Source organism: Globicephala melas, chromosome 11 (genome assembly GCF_963455315.2).
Source record: "Globicephala melas chromosome 11, mGloMel1.2, whole genome shotgun sequence".
Classification (NCBI taxonomy): Eukaryota; Metazoa; Chordata; class Mammalia; order Artiodactyla; family Delphinidae; genus Globicephala; species Globicephala melas.
Genome location: NC_083324.2, coordinates 1,535,453 through 1,556,553, shown reverse-complemented (window position 1 = coordinate 1,556,553; position 21,101 = coordinate 1,535,453). Strand labels below are relative to the sequence as shown.

General features: G+C 63.0%; 1 protein-coding gene across 14 annotated transcripts in view; it reads right to left on the bottom strand.

Annotated features, from left to right (window-relative positions):
• Window positions 1-21,101, bottom strand: part of EEFSEC (eukaryotic elongation factor, selenocysteine-tRNA specific) — a 195,528-nt gene that overhangs the window by 62,911 nt on the left and 111,516 nt on the right. For all 14 annotated transcript variants that reach the window (XR_011377807.1, XR_009565679.2, XR_011377809.1 and 11 more), the window contains exons 5-6: window positions 9,714-10,370; window positions 3,208-3,364 (exon numbers count right to left, since the gene is read on the bottom strand). Coding sequence is in view for 1 of the 14 variants with exons in the window: in XM_030849215.2 (XP_030705075.2) it covers window positions 3,208-3,364; window positions 9,714-10,370 (814 nt within the window). In the remaining 13 variants the exon portion in view is untranslated. The remainder of the gene's footprint in view (window positions 1-3,207; window positions 3,365-9,713; window positions 10,371-21,101) is intronic.

The following is a 21,101-nucleotide window of genomic DNA, read 5'->3' as shown; positions in this document are numbered from 1 at the left end:
AGGCCAGATACGGGGCCCGACCTGATTCTATCGTGGCTGTGCTGTGTGGAGCTGAGTGTGGCCGACCGCAGGACCTGGTGGCCTCGGCCCGCAGCCCGTGGGCGCACACACGGCAGGCCATCAGGGTGGCTCTGTGCACTGGCCTGATCCTCACAGCCCCTCGCAACTGGACGACTACCCCCATTTCACCAGAGGGAAATGGAGGCTCTGAACGCAGTGAGCTGCCCTCCTGAGCGGGCTCGGAACATGGGAGGACTGTGGGGAGGCGGCGCGGCCCGCAGGGTCCCCAGCTGAGCGACCACATCCAGGGACCACTGTCCACCACCCGGACAGCGGCTGTTGCTTAAACTCCTCTTTCTTAAAGATAAACCACAGGGACTTCCCTGGTGGCGCAGTGGTTAAGAATCCTACCAATGCAGGGGACACGGGTTCGAGCCCTGGTCCAGGAAGATCCCACATGCCGCGGAGCAACTAAGCCTGTGCGCCACAACTACTGAGCCCGCACGCCTAGAGCCCGTGCTCCACAACGAGAGAAGCCACTGTGGTGAGATGCCTGCGCACCGCAACGAAGAGTAGCCCCCGCTCACTGCAACTAGAGAAAAGCCTGGGCATAGCAACGAAGACCCAACGCAGCCAAATATAAATAAATAATTAAACAAACCACGGACAGCTTCCCCGGATCTTGTTTGCACGGCTGTCCACCCCGGCCTGCTGCAGCCGAGCTGGAGACGGGACCAGGTGCGAAGCCTGAGAGGAGCCATAGCGGCCCAGCTCCAACTCCCACCTCCTCCAGAGCTCGCCTGGGCTGCGGCCACCTCCCGCGGGGGCCGGCGCTCGTGCTCCCGATGCCGCGAGGTACAGGGCAGGGCGTCTGCCCAAAGCACTGCTTCGCCGCACGCTGGACCAAGCGGGTACGAGGCCAGGCGGTGGTGGGCAGGGCTCCAGCCGCGCTGCTAAGCTTGTCTACGGGTCTTGTTCCCAAGGCTCAGTCTCCCTCCCTAAGACATGCGACGGGGACACAAGCGAACGCCTGGTCCCGAGCCCTGGACGCCTGGCCAGCGCCGGCCCGGGGGTGCTGCAGTCTCATGGTGTCTCTGAGCTGGACCTGTGGAGACAGGACGGGGCTCTCCTTGTGGGTGTCGGGACCCAGGCTAGGGCCGGTGCAGGGCCGGCAGGACCCCGAGCAGCCCAGACCAGAGAGCTGCCCGTCTGCTGTGCAGAGCTGCGCATGTCCTCAGGGACACCGTGAGAACGGTGTGGTGACACCCGGTGGGGGCACTGAGAGCTGAGGCTGTGCTCCGCCCCGTGGGGAAGCTCAGGACCACGCTGGCTCCCGACTCGGTGACCCAGGCCCGGCCCTCATGCCGCTGCGCCACCTGGCGCCGGACGTCCGGTTTACTGAAGATTCTTTCACAATTAGCACTCCCAAAAGGTTAAAAGTAATCCTTTAGGGGAGGGATGGCAGGAAAAGACAAGCAGCGTCGGTGGAGGGCGGGGAGGGCGGGAGTGGGAGTGGGTGGGATGAAGGAATCTGACCAGTTATATTTAATAAGAAGCTTAAGAGCCACAAACAGGAAGCAGACCTATTAACAGGCAACACTGACCTACGGCAGGAATGTGAACTCGAGTTGCCCGAAGCAGCGTCACCACGGCCCCTGCCCCACCCCAGAACCCAGGGCCCCAAACACGCCTCCTCCCACGTTCCTGCTCTGGGACGCCCAACTCTGAGTCTGCCTTGGGCTAGAGCAAGGGGAGCAGGGCAAGGTCGGCATGATGCCGTCCACCCCGGGAGAGGACACGGACGCCGCCCTCCGTCCCTCTGTGTGGACCAGCAGGGCCCTGAGGCCTGGTGGGCGGGCGCCCGGGGTGGGCCTCTCCCCTCAGGCAGCTTGGCTCTCACCCCCCAGTGCTCAGAGGGCCCCACATGTGCAGGCTGGGGCCCTGGGGACTGAGGTCTGGACACGGGCCTGCACGTGTTCCCTGGGGCCCAGTTTGGCTGAAGTGCCGAGCAGGAGTGGCCGAGGGACAGTGGGGAGGACAGGATGGGAGCCTGAAGCCCGGTGTTGTGGCTGGACTCCCACGGGTACCCCTGCCTGCCCGGGGTCCCTCATCCGTGACGGGGCTCCCGCCTCGGTAGAGGCCTCAGGGCACAGTCCCACAGCCCGGGCCGCAGGAAGCGGGCCTCTGCTGACCGCCGCCCTCCCTCGCGAGGGCCAGAGGGGGTCTCACGAGGCAACAGCTGGGCCAGGCTCTCAGGAGAGGACCCTGCTTCCCAGCCGGGCGGGCACCACCCCACACGGAGAGTCCGCCGGAGAAGCCGTGCTCCGAGGCCCCAGGCCCACCAGATGCAGCCCACCCGCAGCTTCCCATCCCCTAGTCCCGCAGCTCCAAGCAGCATAGCCACGTGCGGGTGTGAAGGCACGCGTGTGCACCCCACGGATCCGCTAACGGAAGCACCCCTCGGGCCCGTCCTCGCCTGCCCCGGGGCTCTGCAGGCCCCCCACTCCGTCCCCCGCCCCGTCCTCAGGGCCTCCGCGTCTCCCTCTCTGCGGGCCCCCCGCCCCCCGTGGCCAGGCCCTACTCAGCTGTCCCTCTTCCTGGGATCCCCCGGCCGTCCACGGCCCTCTCCTCGTGCTCAGCTCACAGTCCACACCTCCTACACGGGTTCGCTCTGCCCCGACCACGGCCACCACACCTGGCCAGCGGGACCTCAGGAAGCTGGGCTGCGAGGAGTGACAGGGGTGGAGCTGAGGACACCTGGGTGCTCTGTCCCAGCAGCAGACGCGCACTTCGACCCCACCGTAGACAAGTCCCACCTCAAACCGAGCGGGAGGCAGGAAAGGAGGTGGCAACGCACGTCCTGGGCAACGCTCTGGCTCCGGGGCCGCGTGCCAGCCCTGGTGGTCTCCCTCACCAAGCGTGTCCCTCGGAAACGCCTGTTTGAGCAGCACTGTCCCGTCCATGCACAGGTCACGGGGTGGTGCAGTGGGCGGTCGGACCAGATGCCGGGTCCACACCAGGCTCCTCCAGGACGCACAATGGCTTTCCAGCCACAGGTGGCGGGACCAGAAGCCATGATGCCACGCGGGCTGAGCCCGCAGTGCTGGCATGGGCGGGCCTAGACCCTGAGCCGAGGGCCAGCGTTTGGGCGCCGTCTCCACCTCCCCTGCACGGCTCCCGTGAGCAGAAAAAAACGACCACACTCACCAGGGATGTGGACCTTGAACTTGCCACTCTGGCCGAAGGCGCTGGCAATGACCCCCAGCTCCCCGGTGGACAGCTGCACCTTGAGCCCCACGAAGAGCTGGATGTTGGTCTCCTTCTTGAACAGCGAGCGGCCGATCACACTGTAGTCGTCCATCACCTGCGCCCACACCCAGCCCCGGAGAGAGCGTTAGTGCCTGGGAAAGGCTGGGCTGCCACACTGCCCAGGCGGTCCGCCTGTGTCACGGGTGGTGCCCGGGCCCGCTTGCCACTCCCCGCCACGGACACCAGATGGGCCTGGGCTGCACCAGGCCGGCTGTGGGCACTTGGTTGGCTGGACGCGCTCGGCTTGTCCACGTGGCACTTCCCACCTGACAGATGGGAGGGGGAGGCACTGCCCGTCCACGGCCACAGAGTCCACAGGCAGAGGTGACGAGAGTCCGCAGCTGCCCGCCTCTGCACGGCTGCCCGCCCACCTGTCCCCAAGCTGGCAGCGCTCCTCAGGAAAGCCTTCACGGCACTGCAGGCTGAGGGGATGGTGCCCACCCTCTCTCCAGCATCCCCCGCACCGAGGAGGCTCTAAGAACCCGGCCTCTGCCGTCCCGCCCGCCACACGCACGTGTGTCCCAGCCTAGGGCCCCCCTCCCTGGCCTGGTCCACATCCATCCCGCAGACCGCGGCCCCACCTCCGCAGTGCCCCCACGGCTCTCCCTGCTGGAGCCCCGTTTCCCCTGGCTCGCGGCTGTCCACGTGGAGGCCCAGGCTGAGTGGAGGCACACGTGTGTGTGAGGAAGCTGGCCTGGGGCAGCCCTGGCTTCGCCCCGAGCTGTGTTCCTCTGGAACCTTCTCCCAAGGGCTTGAGCTCGGGGCAGGCGATGCGTGAGTCCCGCCAGCCCTGGCCTCTGGCGGCTCAGGCGCAGGCCTCCCTGGACCTGCCAGGCTCCTCTCCAGGGCCTGTGCCAGGAAGGTGCCAGGCCTCTGTGCAGAGAGAAGGGGAGGGGGCGTGTGTGCACACGCATGTGTAAAGACCAGCTCTACCAGGCCTCAGAATGCCGGGTCCCACTAGGGGGCCACGGGAGAGACTGGGGACGCTTCCTCCTGCCCTCCCGGCCCCGTGCGCCGGCCTGGGGCAGCTGCATGGAGTCCGACCAGGCAGCAGCTCGGGCAGCCGCGTGGAGGCCGGACGTACTGCCAGTGGTGGGACCTGCTCCTGGGGGCCCCCGGGGGCCAGGCTCAGAAACATCTTGCTTCTGCCCAAGATGCCACGATCCGGCCAAGGGCCAAATGGATGGATTGTTTTGAAAAGCAGAAACTGTCCCATTTACCCTCAAAACCTTTTGGAAAAACATATCCTATCCTGTTTGATTCATAGCGCTAGATGAAAGGTACGTGCATTCCTCCTCTCCCCAGTGATGGATGAATCGGATACGGGCAATGATAAGAATCATCGTTCCCACTTGCACAGCCCTTTGTAATTCAGTCTCGTCCCCACACGAGACCTCCTCCTTGTCCTCCAGACTCACAGGGCTCCGCTCGTGGCCGGACCCGGCTCGGCCCTCCGCACCGCACCGTCTGCGGGCGTCCCCGCTGCCGCTGCAGGGCATCCGGCAAGGCCGCAGGGTGAACTGAGCGGAGGCAGCTCCTCCGACCTCAGCACAGGGGAGTCGAGGCGAGCAGACGTCATCAGCCCCAATGGTGCAGGGTGGCCCCATCGCTTTCGCAGGATCCCCATCCGTACCCACCCCACCCCCCCAGGACGGCCTGCACGTGGAACTCTGTCCCAGCCTCGTCAGGAGCCCAGCCTGGTCCGGCAGGTGCCAGGACTTTGGCTGAACCGACCCAATGGTTCTGAACCAGGCATTCCACGTTCCCCACAGCCAGAGGCTGGTCCCGAGGTCAGCCTGGCCGCTGAGACTGCCTGTCGCTGGGAGGAGAGCCCTCGGAGACCCCCGACCCCCAGCCCCTCGGAGACCCCAGCCTGTGCGGACTGAGGCACCAGTGGGTCACACTGAGCCCTCGCAGAGCCCTTGTCTGCAAGGGATTTCCACGGCCACTTTGCAGAGGTCAGAGCTGCGCTCAGGGATGAGATCTGAGCGGGTCGCGAATGCCAGAGCCAGGGGCACAGTGGAAACTCGAACCCCAGCCGGCCAGGCCTTTGCAATGTCCCCGCAGGAGCGTTCCGGACTGGCGGGAGTGGCAGGTGCACACTTCTGCGCCCCCAGAACACACCCCTCCAGTAGTTACAGGGGGTGGGGCCGTGAGAGGGGCTCAGCAAACGGCTGCGGCAGGAGCCCTCATTTCATGACGCTGGTCAGAGGGGAGGCCTCTGCAGTGCTGCAGGAAGACCAGAGGCGGCATCTGTCCGGGCTGCGGGAAATGGTGAAACTCAGCCCCTCCGTCTCTGGAACGTGCGTGCCCCTGAGGGCTGAGCTCCTCTCCAGATGACGCTTCCAGCCGAGGCAGGGACCTCAGAGATCAGACACACCAGCACATCCAACCAGGGAAGACCTTCTGAGACTAGCCAGAGGCTTTTCCTTCTGAACCCACCGCCGTGACGAGGAGCCAAAGGCAACGTGCGTGGAACCTGCGGGCGGCAGCTCCCCGGGAGCGACGCTGAGCCGCCACACGGTTACAGCCACAGCTCCCAGGGAAACGTGCACCGTCTGCGTGAGCTATCCGCTTCGTCTCTTGGCCTTTGGTGGCTGGAGGCCGAGCTCCCCAAGAGCAGTCACTGCCGCTCACAGAGCCCGGGCCCTCACCTCCACACCAGGCGAGTCCCCTCTGTCCCCGGCCTCTGAGCGGGGACTTGGCTGGCAGCGCACGTAATTATGTCATTACACGTGTGTGTCTCTCTCAGGGCCGGCTGCCGTGATGAGGCTTGGGAACTGCCCAAGTTCTGGAGCGACTATTCTAATTCAGACTGGAGAAGCGGCAGCAAGGAGACAGGGGCGGCTGGCCGTGAAGCGGAGCCCCGAGCAGAGAGGGCTGGCAAGGCTGGGGCCCTGGTCCATCTCCTCCAGCTCTGCAGTCCGGGGCATGGGGCTTCTCTGAACCTCAGTTCCTTCCTCTGGAAAAGGCTGTTGCTAGGATGAAGGGTGTTGGTGCTGGCAAGAACACCTGAGACCTGGTAGCAGGACAACTGCCCAGCGGCCAGAACCTCGATGACCAGAATATGAAGCTGGGAGAATGACAGAAGCAGTACCTGCGGCGGGGGCTCCTCTAGCCCACCCAGAACCTCGAGAGCGAGTCAGCCAACCCTCGGAGGACGGGAGCCGGGGGAGACCTGTGCCGCGAATGGGCCCTCGGAGTCACCGGGAACGACGACTCCCGGGTCCCTGGACGACGATGCCCGGCCTCAGAAACCAGGAGCCAAGACTGCATCTCTTCCTCCCCCAGCGCAAGGCGAGGCGTGTCTGATGCCCAAGTACACTGGGGGGCAACGATCCACCCCTTGTTATCTCCTGGGGCAAACCCAGGAACGGACATTAGCCTTCAAGTTGTTTCACTTGGTCAAGCGAGTTCCACAGGCCCAGGCGGGGAGGCCTCGGGCGGCCAGGCTCTGGGCGTCACCCGAGGGGGACTGTGCCACGCCCGCTCCCAGGCCGACCAGGCCGTCTTCCTCAAAACTGGGCCTGCCCAGCACCGAACGGGCACCCGGCCTGGCAGTGACGAGCCTGGCGGCCCACGACCCCGACGCACGGAGCCTCCCTCCCTCTTTCTGTTCCCGTCACCAGGCACCAACGCAGGCAGAGTCCCTGCCGGTGCTGACGAGGAGGTACAAAGGCACCGTCCCCAGAGGCAGCTGCGTTCTCCTGGAGAGAAAGGGAGGCTAACTCTTCGCTGGGCGCTCGCTGCATGCCAGGCTCCCGCTTCACGCCAGGCCCTCGCACGCGGGGTCGCGTCAGCTCCCCACCAACTCCGTTAAAGCGACGGGTTCCGGGGGCGGGGGCGGGGGCGGGGTGTGACTGGTCTGCGGCCGGGCCGAGGCGGCAGCACCTGCTCAGTACATCAGATCCAGGGCCAGCTCTTTCCACCGCGCCCAGCCGCCTTGACCCTGCATCTATACAGCAACAAAAAGGCAATTTTCAAAGGGGGGCCAATAAGCATTTCGGCAGCTGAGGGAGAGTCTTGGCTATCAGACGCTGTTTAGACGGCAGGAGAGAGGCCTGGGTTTGGGTCAGCACACGTGGGCAGCCATCGGATTTCCCCAGGCGAGGGCCCGCTCGGCCTCTGCTGCAGGAAGAACCTCTGTTCCTTGAGCAGCCTGGGAGCGGAGTGGGGGCCAGGGGGCAGCAGAGCTGGCCGAGCGGCTGGCTGGACCGCAGCATTGCTTCCTCCAGGAGTTGGGGGGCCTAGCCTGCCGGATGGCGAGGAACCCGTGCTGACCAGAGGCAGTCGCAGGCCGGCCCGCACCTGGTGCCCCGGGCACATCTAACGAGCCATCAGCAGTGGAGCGGGGAGAGCTGGGAGCCGGCAGGCAGTGCCGCTTCAGACTTCAAAGCCGGCCAGCGCTCCTGGTGGCGTCTGCGTGTTTACCCTTGGTTGGGCAGAGGCCACAGGCTCCTCTGGCCATGCCCTCAGGCCTTCCCTGTCCGGCGCCAGTGGATGCCAGGCCCAGGGTGGCCGGCACGCCCGGCCTGACCCCACCACGGGGGAGAGAAAGGTGCAGCCGTCTGGTAGCCCGGGCCGCCGCGCCGCGAGGGAAGTCCAAGTGAACAGCACCGAGCCCGGCGCTCTGCGCTAGCACTTCACACACAGCGGCGTCCCCTCCTTCTACCGCCCTGAGAGGTGGGGAGCACGGCCCCCATTTTTCCAGCAAGGAAACTGAGGGGAAGAGACTCACCCAACGCCTGGCCTGCAGGGGCCCGTCCAGCGGGCCTGGAGCCCAGGCACACTGGGTCCCTGTGGCCTCGGCGGGAGACCTGCCATGCCCAGTCCTCTGCTCGCCCCCGCCTGGGTCCCCTGGCAGCCTCCGCCCAGCCCGCCGGCCTGCCTGTGCCCACCAGGCCTTGGGCCCACCATGCACGTGAGGGCGCAGTGCCGTCCCCATCCCGGTGGCCTGGAGAGGCGAGTGAGTGGGAGTTGGTGCAACACCTTTGTTTTCTAGTGATGTGGGTGGAACCACGCAAGCTGCCGTGGCCAGGGGGCGGTGGGGCTGCTGGGCCCGGGCTGTGGCAGCAGTCGGAGGCCTGGGGCGGTGCAGGGCATTTACGATCCCAGGTATGCGCCCTCATTTGCCCACCTCCGTCCATGTGATTGAATGATTGATTTTTGTTTGTGTTTGGGTCTTCGTTGTTGTGCGCAGGCTTTCTCTAGTTGTGGCGAGCGGGGGCTACTCTCTGTTGCGGTGCGCGGGCTTCTCATTGTCGTGGCTTCTCTTGTTGCGGGGCATGGGCTCTAGGCGCGCGGGCTTCAGTAGTTGTGGCTCGCGGGCTCAGTAGTTGCGGCACGTGGGTTCAGTAGTCGTGGCTCGTGGGCTTAGTCGCTCTGCGGCGTGTGGGATCTTCCCAGACCAGGGCTCGGACCCGTGTCCCCTGCACTGGCAGGCGGATTCTTAACCACTGCGCCACCAGGGAAGTCCCACGTCCATGTGATTTTTACAAATGAGGAAACAGGGGCCCACAGAGTGAGCAACTTAGCGGGGGGCAGCCGTGTGCACCAGCTCCAGGGTGTGCATGAGGCAACACAGGAGCCCTGGCTCTGCTGGCTGGGCCGTAGGGCTATGCCCAAGCCCACGGGGCTGAGGATCCTGCATCTGGACCTGCGAGCGGGTAAGGAAGGGCGTCTTCTCATCTCCCCATGGGGCTGCAGAGGAAGGGGCGCAGGGCCTGAGCAGCCAGGGAGGATCCTGAGAAGGGAGGGGTGGGGTGGGAGGGGAACACCCGGGGGCCCAGGGGAGGGGCGAGACCAGAGGGCGTGAGCGATGGAAAACCCGGCACACCCACTGTCAGGCCCTGGACACCTCCTCCTGTCACCCGGCGCCCGCACTGACTCAGGGCTGGACCAGGAGGGGTGACCCTCCTCTGCTGCACGAGGATCAGAACCATAGCCTGCTGGGAGCCTCCAGGCAGACCCCACACGAACCTGGGCTCCCCGACACTGGGGTCTCAGCACTGCTGCCCTGAGTCAGCGGAACCCGGTCGAGTCCCAGGACCACCACTGCCATGCCTGACCCCCACGAGCATGCGCCACAGGGACACAGTGAGGCCTGCGTGTTCGTCCACCCATTCACCTGTGGCCTGGTAGGCATGGGCTCCTATGCAGGGCTGCAGGCACAGATGAGGGGGTCGGGGGGCGCCCAAGGAACCACCTGCACTGACCAGGCGGGCCAGGCGGGTTCATGGGCCCCGCCTGCGTGTCAGCCTGGCTCTAACTGGCGGAGAGGACGCAGGCCACTCCCGCCTGGCTCCCTGTCTGGAGACCACAGGCGCCGGAGCCAGGTCTCCGAGGCCGTCCTGGCTGTCAGACCCGGCAGGGCGGTGGGCGGGAGGGAGGGGGAGGCTGCTTACCCGCTCCACGATGCCGTGCTTGTGCTTCAGCTTGTATACTCGCAGCCTGGGCAGGGCGCTCTCGGCGTAGTTCTTATCTTCCAGCCCGTGCAGCAGGACGCCGTGGAAGGCCAGCCGGCACGTGTTGGCGTGGATGTCCGCGTCCAGCCTGGAGCCAATCACCAGGCACAGCCGCGGGCAGGTGACGGGCTTCTCGAACTCCACGAGGGCCCACTGCTGCCGGGGGCAGCGGCCTTCGGACGCCTGGCCCACCCTCCTGTCGGCCTCCCCACCGTCTGTCTCGGCCGGCACTGAGCCCGGGCACAGGTACTGCTCCTGGAAGAGGTACTCCTGGGAGAAGTCGAAGGAGTCCAGCACGGGCTCGTGGTCGAAGCCGTCGGGGGCAGGGCTGAAGAACATCACCCGGCCCATGACCGTCTCGTGGCCCACGGTGATGTGGAACTTGGCCTTGGTCTGCAGGGATCCCCGGAAATACGGGATCTTCTCCACGGACACGAGGGCTGCATGGACCGTGTGCAGAGACTCGGGGGCGCACACCAGGCCACGCTCCAGCAGCTTGGGGTCGAACTGGGTGACACAGATGCCCAGCCGGTCCCCCTGCACAGCAGAGGTGACGGGTGTGTGGAACATCTGCATGGACTTCACCTTCCTCACCACCTGGTCGGGAGGAAGAGAGGGAGCGCTGAGGCCGAGCCTCAAGGCTGGGGGGCTCCAGCTGGAGAAGCCCCCGTCCCGGCGCTACCAACACTCACCGGCACCCGGTCGCACGCCCCTTGCACGGAGCAGGCTCCACCCTGCAAACGCGGCGCCAGGCTCACAGGGCACCCAGGCCGGGACACAGGCAGCGGTCACTGCAGCCCATCCAGCACCACCGGGGTCCCCTCTGCTGCTCCGCCCCCAGGCCCCATCCCACGCTTTCTTCCCCAGCCCTCTGTTTAGGTTTGCTTCCCTGCCAGCCCCACGCCTGCCAAGCCATGCCCGGCTGCCTGGAAAGCCCAGGACGAACACCCCTGCTCTGGAAAGTCTGCCCAGACCCCCGTGGGCAGGACTCGCTGCCTCTCCTCAGCGCTGCCCCAGCCCCTCCTGGCCCGCACCGCCTGCTGTGCTGTCGCTGCCTGCTCTGGACCTGCCCGCTGCCAGCCGGCGGGCTTCTCCAGGGCAGAGTGGCTCTTCATTGACCAGACACATGGTCCCCTGGGGCTGCTGTGTGGCAGGCACTGTTCCGGGAGTGGGACAGAGCCAGCTACGTTTTCAAAGAGCTTAGCGTCCAGAAACAGCAACAACATTACAAATATATTAATGTTAACAAAATTTATATTAATATAAATAAAACTGACACATAACATTTTTGTGTATAGATACATGTAAGTGATACCACCATAATCTGTATACTGTTTATGAGACGCTCCAGAGGAAACGACACACGGCGACGCTGGAGGCGGCCCGGGGGTGGGGAGAGTCGGGCTCTTTGCCGTCAGAGGCCAGGGAGATCTCTGCGGAGCCCACGTCTGAGTCGAGACCCCATCGTAAGAACCAGCTGTGCGGAGGCCAGAGAAAGTCCACTCTAAATGGGGGGACCCGCAGGTGCAAAGGCGGGGGTGGGGGGAGGCCCTGCAGTCGGGGGAGCAGGCCGGGCGTCACCAGGAGCGACGGCACAGGAGCGCCGATCTGCTCCAACCGTCACGCCGACCGGCACACCACCACGTTTCTGCACCCACGGTTGCTAAATGAGGAACAGACACAGACAAGGCCCCAACAAACGTTCACAAAATGAACAAACGTCTACGCCAAGATCCACGTCGCAGTGATAAGATCAAACCTGTGCTGGGACCCCTGGTTAGCGCAGCAGAGAAACGTGAAACCGATTTCCGAGAACCTGCCGTCAAAAACCATCACACCAAAGACAGCTCTGACCTTCAGGCCGCGAGCACCCCGCCTACGAGGCCGGGCGTGCGGAGCCCCCGTTCTCTCCCCATAAAGGGGGTGCTGTGCTGACATGAGCCGCAGGAGCCCAGTCCAGCTCTGACCTTCAGGTCGCGAGCACCCCGCCTACGAGGTCGGGCGTGCGGAGCCCCCGTTCTCTCCCCATAAAGGGGGTGCTGTGCTGACATGAGCCGCAGGAGCCCAGTCCTTTCCTCGAGAGCCTGATACTTACGTGTTTGTTTAAAGACCATTAACGACCTGACCAGGAGGTCAGGGGGCAGAGAAAGTGAGAAGCACAGTGTCAAAAGCCACAGGCGAGATCAATCAAAGAGAAACATAAAACATCTCTGAAACGGTCCGCAGGGGCAACGGGAAACTAAGCTTTTCAGGAATGCACCTCAGAGTAACCGGAGAACATGATCTTACACTGAGCGTCTGCCCAGCGAGGCAGGACCCAGTCATGCCTCCTCCCCCCGAGCCGGGAGCTGTCCCCTGGCCCTCAACCCCGGAGCCCCTCCAGGCCAGCTCCCTAGCACGTCTGATGAAGTAATTCCTCGGCACCAGCCTCTACAAGGGTTCCCATCTCCTACGGCGTGACTTTCAAACCTTGTGGGTGGAACTGTCGTGATGAGGAAGCCCCTTTGACCAACTGAAATTCCACAGGGGATCGGTGCCACCACCCAGGGCACCCCCTCTGCCGCCCCACCAGGACTCCTGCTGGCCTGGCTCCCCCGCGAGCGCGAGCGGCCTTCCCTGGAACCTCCCGCCCCACGGCCCACTGGACAGCTCTTCGCAACGCTTAAGCCCCGGCCCGGCCCGGAGGCTTGACGTTTTCCCCCCGCAGACACGCCTCTGAGCTTCGCCCCTGAGGCTCCTCTCCCTGGGACCACCTCCACCTGGCAAATTCCCATCCATCCCTAAACCCCAGCTCCCCAGGCACCTCCTCCCTGCCCGCTCTGGACAGAGCTGGTTGTTCTCCTCGGCTGACCCTGAACCTGACTTTCTCTGTGGTCACTGCTGGCTGACAGCTCTGTCGGTCCCGGCCTCCGTGCATTTACTGACTTGAATTACAATACAAACCAAAACATCACCATCAACGTCTGTCTCACCACGTGCTCCTCCCCCAGCCAGTTCTCCTGCCTGCTCCCCAGCTGGAGGGAACTGCTCTCTTGAATTTGGCGTGTAACGTGTCTCTTCTTTTTACTGATACGTGTCTGTAATTGTGTAGAGATTTACCACATATGTAGTACATGTGTCTAATCGATAACTTGCTTTGTTTTGTGAGATTCTGAACTTGGGAGTTGGTGCCGTGCTGCCTGCACCTGCAGCTCACCTGTCGTGACACCGTGCATCTCACGGTGCACACAGGCCCCTGTCCAGTCTCCCAGCCACGAGCCCCTGGGTCGTCTCCAGTTTTCTGCTGGGTGTGGTGTGACGGGTCCCCTCCTATGCAGGAGTCCTGAGGGTGCAGGTGTGGGGACAAGGCTGCAGGACCCAGGCCTGGACGAGAGCTGCTGGGTCACAGGAGAGTGAGCGCTTGCCTCCGCCAGGTAAACTGAGCACCAGTGCACGTCCACCCAGTGGATGTGTCCGCCCAGTGGATACACGTCTTCTCCACCGTTCGGCACTGTCTGACTTCTCCATTTCTGTCCATCAAATGTGTCTGTCTCTCCTCCTAGACCCTGAAGACAGGGCCAGGCTCCACCTGCTGCTGCACCCCCAGCGCCTGGCACGGAGGGCTGCTGACAGAGCCGGTCCGTGGCAGCCCCTCAGGAGGGAGAAGAGACGCGCCCCTCATGGTGAGAGCACAGCTGGCAGAGCACGAGCGCGGAGTCCAGACCCGCAGGGGCCTGAGCGGGGCCCGCGTGTTCACGGGCCTCCCCGAGGGTGGCCAGGGCCTCGTGCCACCTGATGGTCCCCCCGGCCCCCAGGCCCAGGGTCAAGCAGGCGCCATTCAAGGCATGTTCTCTTCCCCACGGAGCTCACGTTCTTAGGACTGAAATAATACAGATGCCCTAAGAGGGCGCCGTGAAGAGCAGCAAGACAAATAACTGTGCAGATCAAGATTTTAGGGCCCAGACAGGAAGCTGGGAAACAGATCGACGGGGACGGGCAGCGGGGCACCACGCCATCGGCCGCCAAGCTGCCCCGGATCCACGTCAGGAACACAAGATCCCACTGAGGACACTAACGAGGAGATGTGGATAGTTTCACCAGCTTAAGGGCGGGAACAACAGGCTTTCCTGTCATTTTCTAGGCAACTTCGAGAGACACTCCTGCTCAACTCCCTCACCAAATCCTCACTAAGACCCACGCGGAGGGGCCGAGGCACCACCCACACGCCCACTCACCACGTGTCACCCAGTTTCCCTCAAGCTCCGGCCCAGGCCCTGGAACGGCCCAGGGGCGGCGGACACAGTTTTGATCTTATGGAACTGACCGCTTGCAGGTGAGGGGATGCTAATTAAACCATCAGCTAATAAAGGCAGAATTTTAAGACCACGGGGAGGTGCTGTGAGGGGGACTGACTGGGGACCTAATGACTCCTGGGTGGTCAGGGAGGGCTTCCCTGAGGAGGTGGCACTGAAGCTGAGACCAGATAGAGGAGAAGGGACCACCCGCAGGGGCTCCAGGCAGAGGAAGAGCGGAATGGGCCCGAGGCCCCAAGGCGGGCAGGAAAAGAGGTGGCCAGGGGAGCGGGGCCAGCGCCTGCCCCATGAGGACAACAGACGTCCCGGCGGTTGTGGCGCGGGGCTGAGCAGCGGGAGGACGCACTCCGATGGCCACTTTGCAAGGTCACCTGGCTGTGTGGCGCGGGGGCGGGGGGGGCAGGGAACAGGAAAGGAAGGCGGGAAGCCAGCAAGGAGAATACTCGGGTTCTTTCTGCAGCAGCAGCAGAATGGGCGGCGGAGGCCGGGGTAACGGGCACGTCCAGCATCCAGCCTGAGGGCAGCCGAGAGCTCAGAGGGCAGGAGGCGTCGGGAGACACACGAGGGGAGGGCAGGCTGCGCGGAGGAGACACGCGCTAAGTTCCTCCTGGACTGCCCTGCAGCCCCGTCCTCCTCGGAAGCACCACTTCCGTGTTCCCTGATCCTGCGTGACCCTCGTCGCCGTGCCCGTCATCAGGAGACCCAGGAGGCTCTACCTCCCACACAGGCCCAGCACCGGGCCCCTCCGCTGCGCCCACTGCCGGCCCCCCTGACTGTGAGGGTCGTCGTGCCCCGCACCCTCCCTGCCTTCCAGCTCGCTCTGTAAAAGCCCACGTCCGCACTCTGACTGCGCCTCACAGTCGGCCCCTGCTGTTGCCCTGGTTTTATTTGCTACGACTGCTCCGCCCCCACCCACGTCATGTCAGTCACATGACCCTTCCTGCTCCCCAGACACGCCAGGCTCCTACCCCACGGCCTTTGCACTTGCCAGGGCCTCTGACCAGGATGCTCTTCCCCCAGAGAGCCACAATTCTCATTCCCTCATTTCCTTCCTGTCTCTGCTCAAATGTTTATCCATCCTTGACCCCCCCCCACCACCCTGCAACCCAGTAAGAGACAGGACCACCGCCCCCATTCCTCTGTCTTCTTTTGCTTGTTCCCTTTTATTCACAGTGCTCTCCACCCCCGACATATTACGTATCTGCTCACTGACTCTCTCTCCCGTATGGGATGTGGCCTCCACGAGGCAGGGGCTTTGTTTTTATTTTGTTTTTCCCATTCACATCTCTAGTGCCCAGCACAGCGCCTGACAGATAGGAGACCTCACCACACATGTGTGGTGTAAACAGATGCAGCACCGTGCCTGCCCCAGGGAGCTCCAGTCCTGGCCTGGGCCCTACACATCCTCAAAGGCCCGTGGAGCTCCACACCTGCGTGGGGGGCAAGACTGGCCCCGAGGCTGGATGGGCAGTTAGAGGTTCCAGACCCGCCCCAGGGTGAGAAGCCTTCCAAGCAGGGGAGAAGCAGGGCTGAGGCTCGCCAACAGTGACAACAGAGAAGGCGGGGGGCGGGGGGGAGGGATGCCGTCGAGTGGGACAGGAAGGCCTTCTGCTTGGGATCAGCAGGCCGGCCCCCCCTGAGCTCGGCTCCCACGAGGGCTGGCTGCCTGCAGGGCCTCTTCCCGTCTCCCCGGCACCAGGCACTTCTGGGGAGGGAGGCTGGGCCCGAGGAGGAGGGAGGCAGGAATACATCAAGCAAGCAATGTTTCAAACTCCAGTTCGCGCTTGCTAAGCAGTTCAGCCCTTTCTGATTCACAAAGAGTGTGACCATCGTCTGGGCCGGTTATTCTTCATAAAAACGCAACGAGGTAGGTCAATATTTTCACCTTCAATTTTATGGATGAAGAAAGAGGTTTTCGATGTCTCCAGGGTCACAGGGCAGTGACCTGTGAGACATCACAAGTGAGACTTGGGACAGTAAGTGCTGGGACCGCGGGGCAGGCCTGACATCCCGGCCTGTCTCCCGACCACCCGACCACCCTGCAGAGCTGGGCGGAGCCAGGGGCGCGGGGTGGATGCCCCCCACCCCCACCCCCAGGCGCAAACCCAGAAAGGCGGTTCCAGGGAAGGAGCCGGGAGGGCAGAGGCAGGGCGCCCAGCCCCTCTCTCCTGCCCTGGCCAGGCGCAGTGGACAGTTTCAGACCTGACTTCTCAGCTGCTCCGCCCCCTCTGGCCACCCTTGGCGCCTGTCTCTGGGTGGCAGGGCCCCAGCACAGGACAGGCCCTCCGTGGAGGTCTGTGACTGACCAGGAGGGAGAGCAAACAAATGCCCCATGTGCCCCCAGGCCTGACACGTGTCTTCCGAGCACCTGCACTGTGGTTTCCAGCATCTGGAGCGCTTGGCAGGATGCTGGGCTCACGATGACCGGGGCCCTTTCCGAGGCCAATGAACAGCGGCCTAGAAGTGACCCGAGGTGGGGTTCACCAGGCGTCCGTCTCGGCTCTCCAGAGCAGTGTGCGTGCAAGAGCGGGGACCCAGCCACGGGACGGAGACCTCACGATTTCACCATCGGCCAACACAGAAGGCAGAGGAGACACACATCTGCCGAATGCCCACCAAGTGCTAAGCTGGTCCTTACCGTTCGCCCAACAACTGTCCAGGTGGTAACAGTGACCGCGTTTTACAGGCCAGGGAACTGAGGCCCAGAGGGTAAGGCACGTGCCCACCGCATCCGGATCTGCCCGTCCTGAAAGCCCCTATTCTTACACCATATCACACGCATCGACCCCACCACGGAGTGCACGGTACAGTTCACCCCACGAGCGGGCTCTCTGGCAGCGTTCCTTCTGTAGGGTAAGAAATGGATGGGCCAACACCACTGCAGCCTCCTGCAAAGGAACAGCAGGTCTGGGGCCCCTGGACATCCTCCAGCATCAACAGATGCTAGAAAGAAGGGGGCTTAGCAGTCTTTCTGATGTGCAGAGATTTCTGTAATAATGGTACTGGCTGTAATGAGATTGGACCCCATTATCCGTTTTCGTTCCATTATTGAGCCTGGAAGCTCCTGGCTGTGCCAAAGGCGAGGGTCGAGGCCTTGCGACTTCATCATTACTTAATAAAATGTAAATTGGAGAGGAAAAGAAACACACAAGGTTGACACTAATAAGCTTACACCAGGATCAGTTACTTCAATTCAAAGAGGTTCAGACCGGAGGGAAAAACGAAATCAGCTTTTAAAGACCCGTCTAGGTTTGGCTCCATCAGACCCAACCAATTTGGTTTAATAAGACTTCAATTTGGCTGCTCTCATTTCTCCCTCTTCTTTGAGCTGGGCCGGCCACAGATAAGACGTCCCCCGCCTAATGCGTTAATTGCATCTTGCACAAAAAAGCCAAACTCGGGATGCTGCTCGGGGAGGAAGCGGCGTGAGCCGTGGAGGCGGCAGGAGTGGGGAGCAGATGGGCCCTGGGGACTCGGTTCCCACCCGCTTATTTTTTGAGAGAAATGACAACCATTCAGAAAGGTACAGGGAGTCAAGTGATGTAGTAACTACCTGTGTTCCCACCACTGGAATGGACCTCTGTGAGCCTGTCACTTGTACTTTGTCTTGATGTCCAGTTGAAGGCCCCAGTCCTGTCCCCGGCCTCACCTCACCTGGAGTAATGACCTTCATGACAATCATGATAATCACCTTCATTGTCATGTCCTCATGTGTCCCACTGGACACATTTACAGCCACGTGTGCACCCTGGATAGGACCGATTGTTATTTTATACAACGGCGCCCTATTACTGTTTAATTCAAATACTCGTCTTCTTCCTCTGTATCGTGGTTTTGACATCTGTTCGTATCGGGAGCCACATCTGTACACAGATCTGTCTCTGTATACTCGTCTGTATATTTACGTAGACACTGAGCTACTCGATCGTACAGTCTGCCCAGGTCGCTCTTTCTGGCTGCTGCATAGTACTTCTTTACATGAAAACGCCACCTTTTATTGATCTGCGCCCTTACTGATGGACACGTGGGCCGCTGTGAACGACGCCACGGTGGCCACTTCTGTAGCGTCAGCCCACACGCGCACACGGAGCGTCCCCGAGCAGGTGTCGGGACAGAAAACTGTGGTGTGCGGAGCACAGCTTCAGTCTCACTAGGGCTTCCCAGCTGCCAGCTCACAGCCTTCCAGCGGTGCTGGGAGAGGCCTCCTCTCGGACGGCACCGGCACCGGCACCGGCACTGCAGGCCTCTTAACTGCTGCCCAGCCGTCAGGTCACCAGGATGGCAGCTCCTCGGGGTCCTGCTGCCGCCACTTCAGCCCAAGGCGGAGTGGTGAAAGCCCCTCTGCACTGCGACCCTGCCAGGCCCAGCGGCCTCCAGGGCGTGCTCCCGGGAGGTGACACACCGCACGAGGTCGGGCCAGGCCCCTCTGTCCTGGCTCTGCTCCTGGGCCCACTGCCCCCTGGGCACCAGGGCCAGGAACTGGGCCCTAGCAGCACGGGCCACTCTCCTCCCGCCCGGCCTTGTCTTGGGGGACGGTGCTGGCTGCTCAGAGGTGGGCTCTGTTCCACGCAAACATCCCACTGGGGCCTAACTAAAGCCAACTACTCCCTGGGGAGGAGGAGAGCCGAGGAGACCTTCCTCTCCGGGGTCCCTGCGTAGAAATGAGAAACACCCCCTAAGAGAAGGAGGAGGGTCTTCAGAAGCCTGGGGACCCATAGACCGAGCTCCAGGGTCAGAGACGGCGTGGGGCTCTGCCTGGCTGCGTGTCTGTCTTCTCCGGGAGGCCCGCCCTGCCCCAAGCGCCCGGCCAGGCTGCGTTTCCAGTGGCCAGTCACCCCTGGGCCCAGCGTGCACCTTGCCCACCTCCCCAGTCACGCCCCACACCCGTCCAGGCCCCTGCCCAGGGTCCCGGAGCCCCGACAGTGCTCCTCACGGCCTCATCGTCATTCCCACCACGTGCCCGCGCGTCTGGCTCCCTTCTGGGGGGCTCCCGCGCCAGGCGGACAGCGGCCCGTGGGCAGGCTGGGTCATTCTGCTCACCGCCCGCCCCCCTCTCGATACCTGCCATGTGGTGGGCACCCGGGGAGGAAGGGGACGGATTCAGTTTCTACCGCTCGGCCCAGCGAAGGCCCCACCCCTCCACCGCGACCTCACAAACTAACCCTGGTTATTAACCACCCAGTCCTGCAACGATGAAAAACCGTAAAAGTGACAAGGGCCTGCCAGGAAGCTTTACGTTCCTCCCCCAGCCGCCCTCCACACATTTGTCATCCCATAAAGCTTTAAATTGAATTACGCCAATGCCTGATTCTTCTGTTCTCCATACGACTGGGGCTTTAATTGTTTTTAACGACATTCTTGGGCTTTTTGGGGGGTAAGGAATCCTTGGGAGGTGCGCCAAGGGGGCCAGCTCTGTCCCGGGGCTGAGCCCGGAGAAGCTGTGGCCGGAGCAGCAAACACGGCCACACCTGGGCCTCGGAGAACCACCCGGGCGGCCTGGATCCCAGGTGGACAGAAGGGGCCCGAGGTCCCAAGGGCTGGGCTCCTCGGCCCGTCCCCGCCGCGCCCCCCGGGCCCCGCTCCTGGGTGGGCGCCGCCTCTGCTCGCGCGCTGAGCTGGGGGTGAGTTCTGTAAGTGTTTCTGAGCCTCAGTGTTGTCACCAGTAGAGCGGCTCATACCCCTGGCCCAGATGTCGTGGCAATGTAAGCAGCCTGTGTCCACATCTGCGGAGGTCCGGGGAGCGCAGGTCCTCGGGGGCGCAGCGGCCCAAGCTCAGCCCCTGGCTCCATCCTCATCCTTCAAGGGCTTGCAGCCCGTCAGTGGCAAATCCCAGAGCATCTTCCCGTCCACTGGGCCTCACTTCTCGCTCAGATTCCCCAAGAGGGCCCCTTCCCCATGTTTCTGCCGGGCCACCCACCTTGTACAGAGCCCGGGCGAGACGCCGCCGGTCTTCAGCCCATGGGGCTCCAGGGGTCCAGCGTCATCCCTCTGGCGCCCGGCCCAGCCTCCTCCCGCGTCAGTGCAGGGCTCTCCCAGCGCTCACCTGGGCCCGGCACCCTCCACCCTCTGCTCCCACAAGCGCACCAGGCCACGTGCCTTCCTGTTCACCTCGCACGTGGGCATTCGTCAAGTCCCGTTTTCAAAGTCATCACCCACATTCCCTCAACTGGGCTTAACTCAACACATTCTTGTAGCACCTGCTCCGAGGCAGGCCTTACACTTGACCCTGGGAGCATGTGGGGCAGATATAAGTGCCACTTAGGACAGCTGTTATGCCGTGAGAGAGGGGTCAGGGGGCCAGGAGAGGAGGTGACATCTGAACTGGGTTTAAGGACAATGCCATGCAAATGAGACCAGGAGAGTGTCAGAAATGAAAGAGCAACTTCTCCTTCTGGGTCCCTCTCCCCCTTCCCCGGGCCTTCCTTCAGGGAAAGCTCCTGGTGTCACAGTGCAGGAAGGAGCCCAAACACCTACAGGAAACCTGCATTTTCCAACTGGTCCCGGAGCCCAGCTGTCCCGAAAGACGTCAGGAAGTGCTCCCGCCTTTCCTGATGGCGGAGGAGAGCAGGTGCAGGATGCTGCCTGCCGGGAGCACAGAATTTCTTCCACGTCCCAAGTTTTAAGATTCATGGAAATCTTCGTGTTCTACACCACAACAGATCCATGTTTGTTTGAAAATAAAAATCAGGTTTGGAATTAACTGCCCTTTCGAAAACCGACACTGCAGGAAACTGCCCTGCTGGCTGGCCCTGGGCTGCCAGTCCCTGGCGCGAGGTGGCATTCACCCTGAACCCCTGCCGCAGAAAACTGCACCCAGCAGGCGCGCTGGTTCCAGCGCTGCAGGTCGGTAACAAAGGTCAGGGGCGCTCATTCCTGCTTCCCACGCCCAGGCCAAGCTCTAAAGTCCCCAGCCACACATAACCCCAGGCAGAGCCAGCAAAGCAGACAGGCTGGGCTGCGGCACAGAGAAGGCCCTGTGGCTCTGCTGAGCTCGGCCCTGGAGAAGCCACCTGCAGGGGAGAGCTCCGAGGAGCCA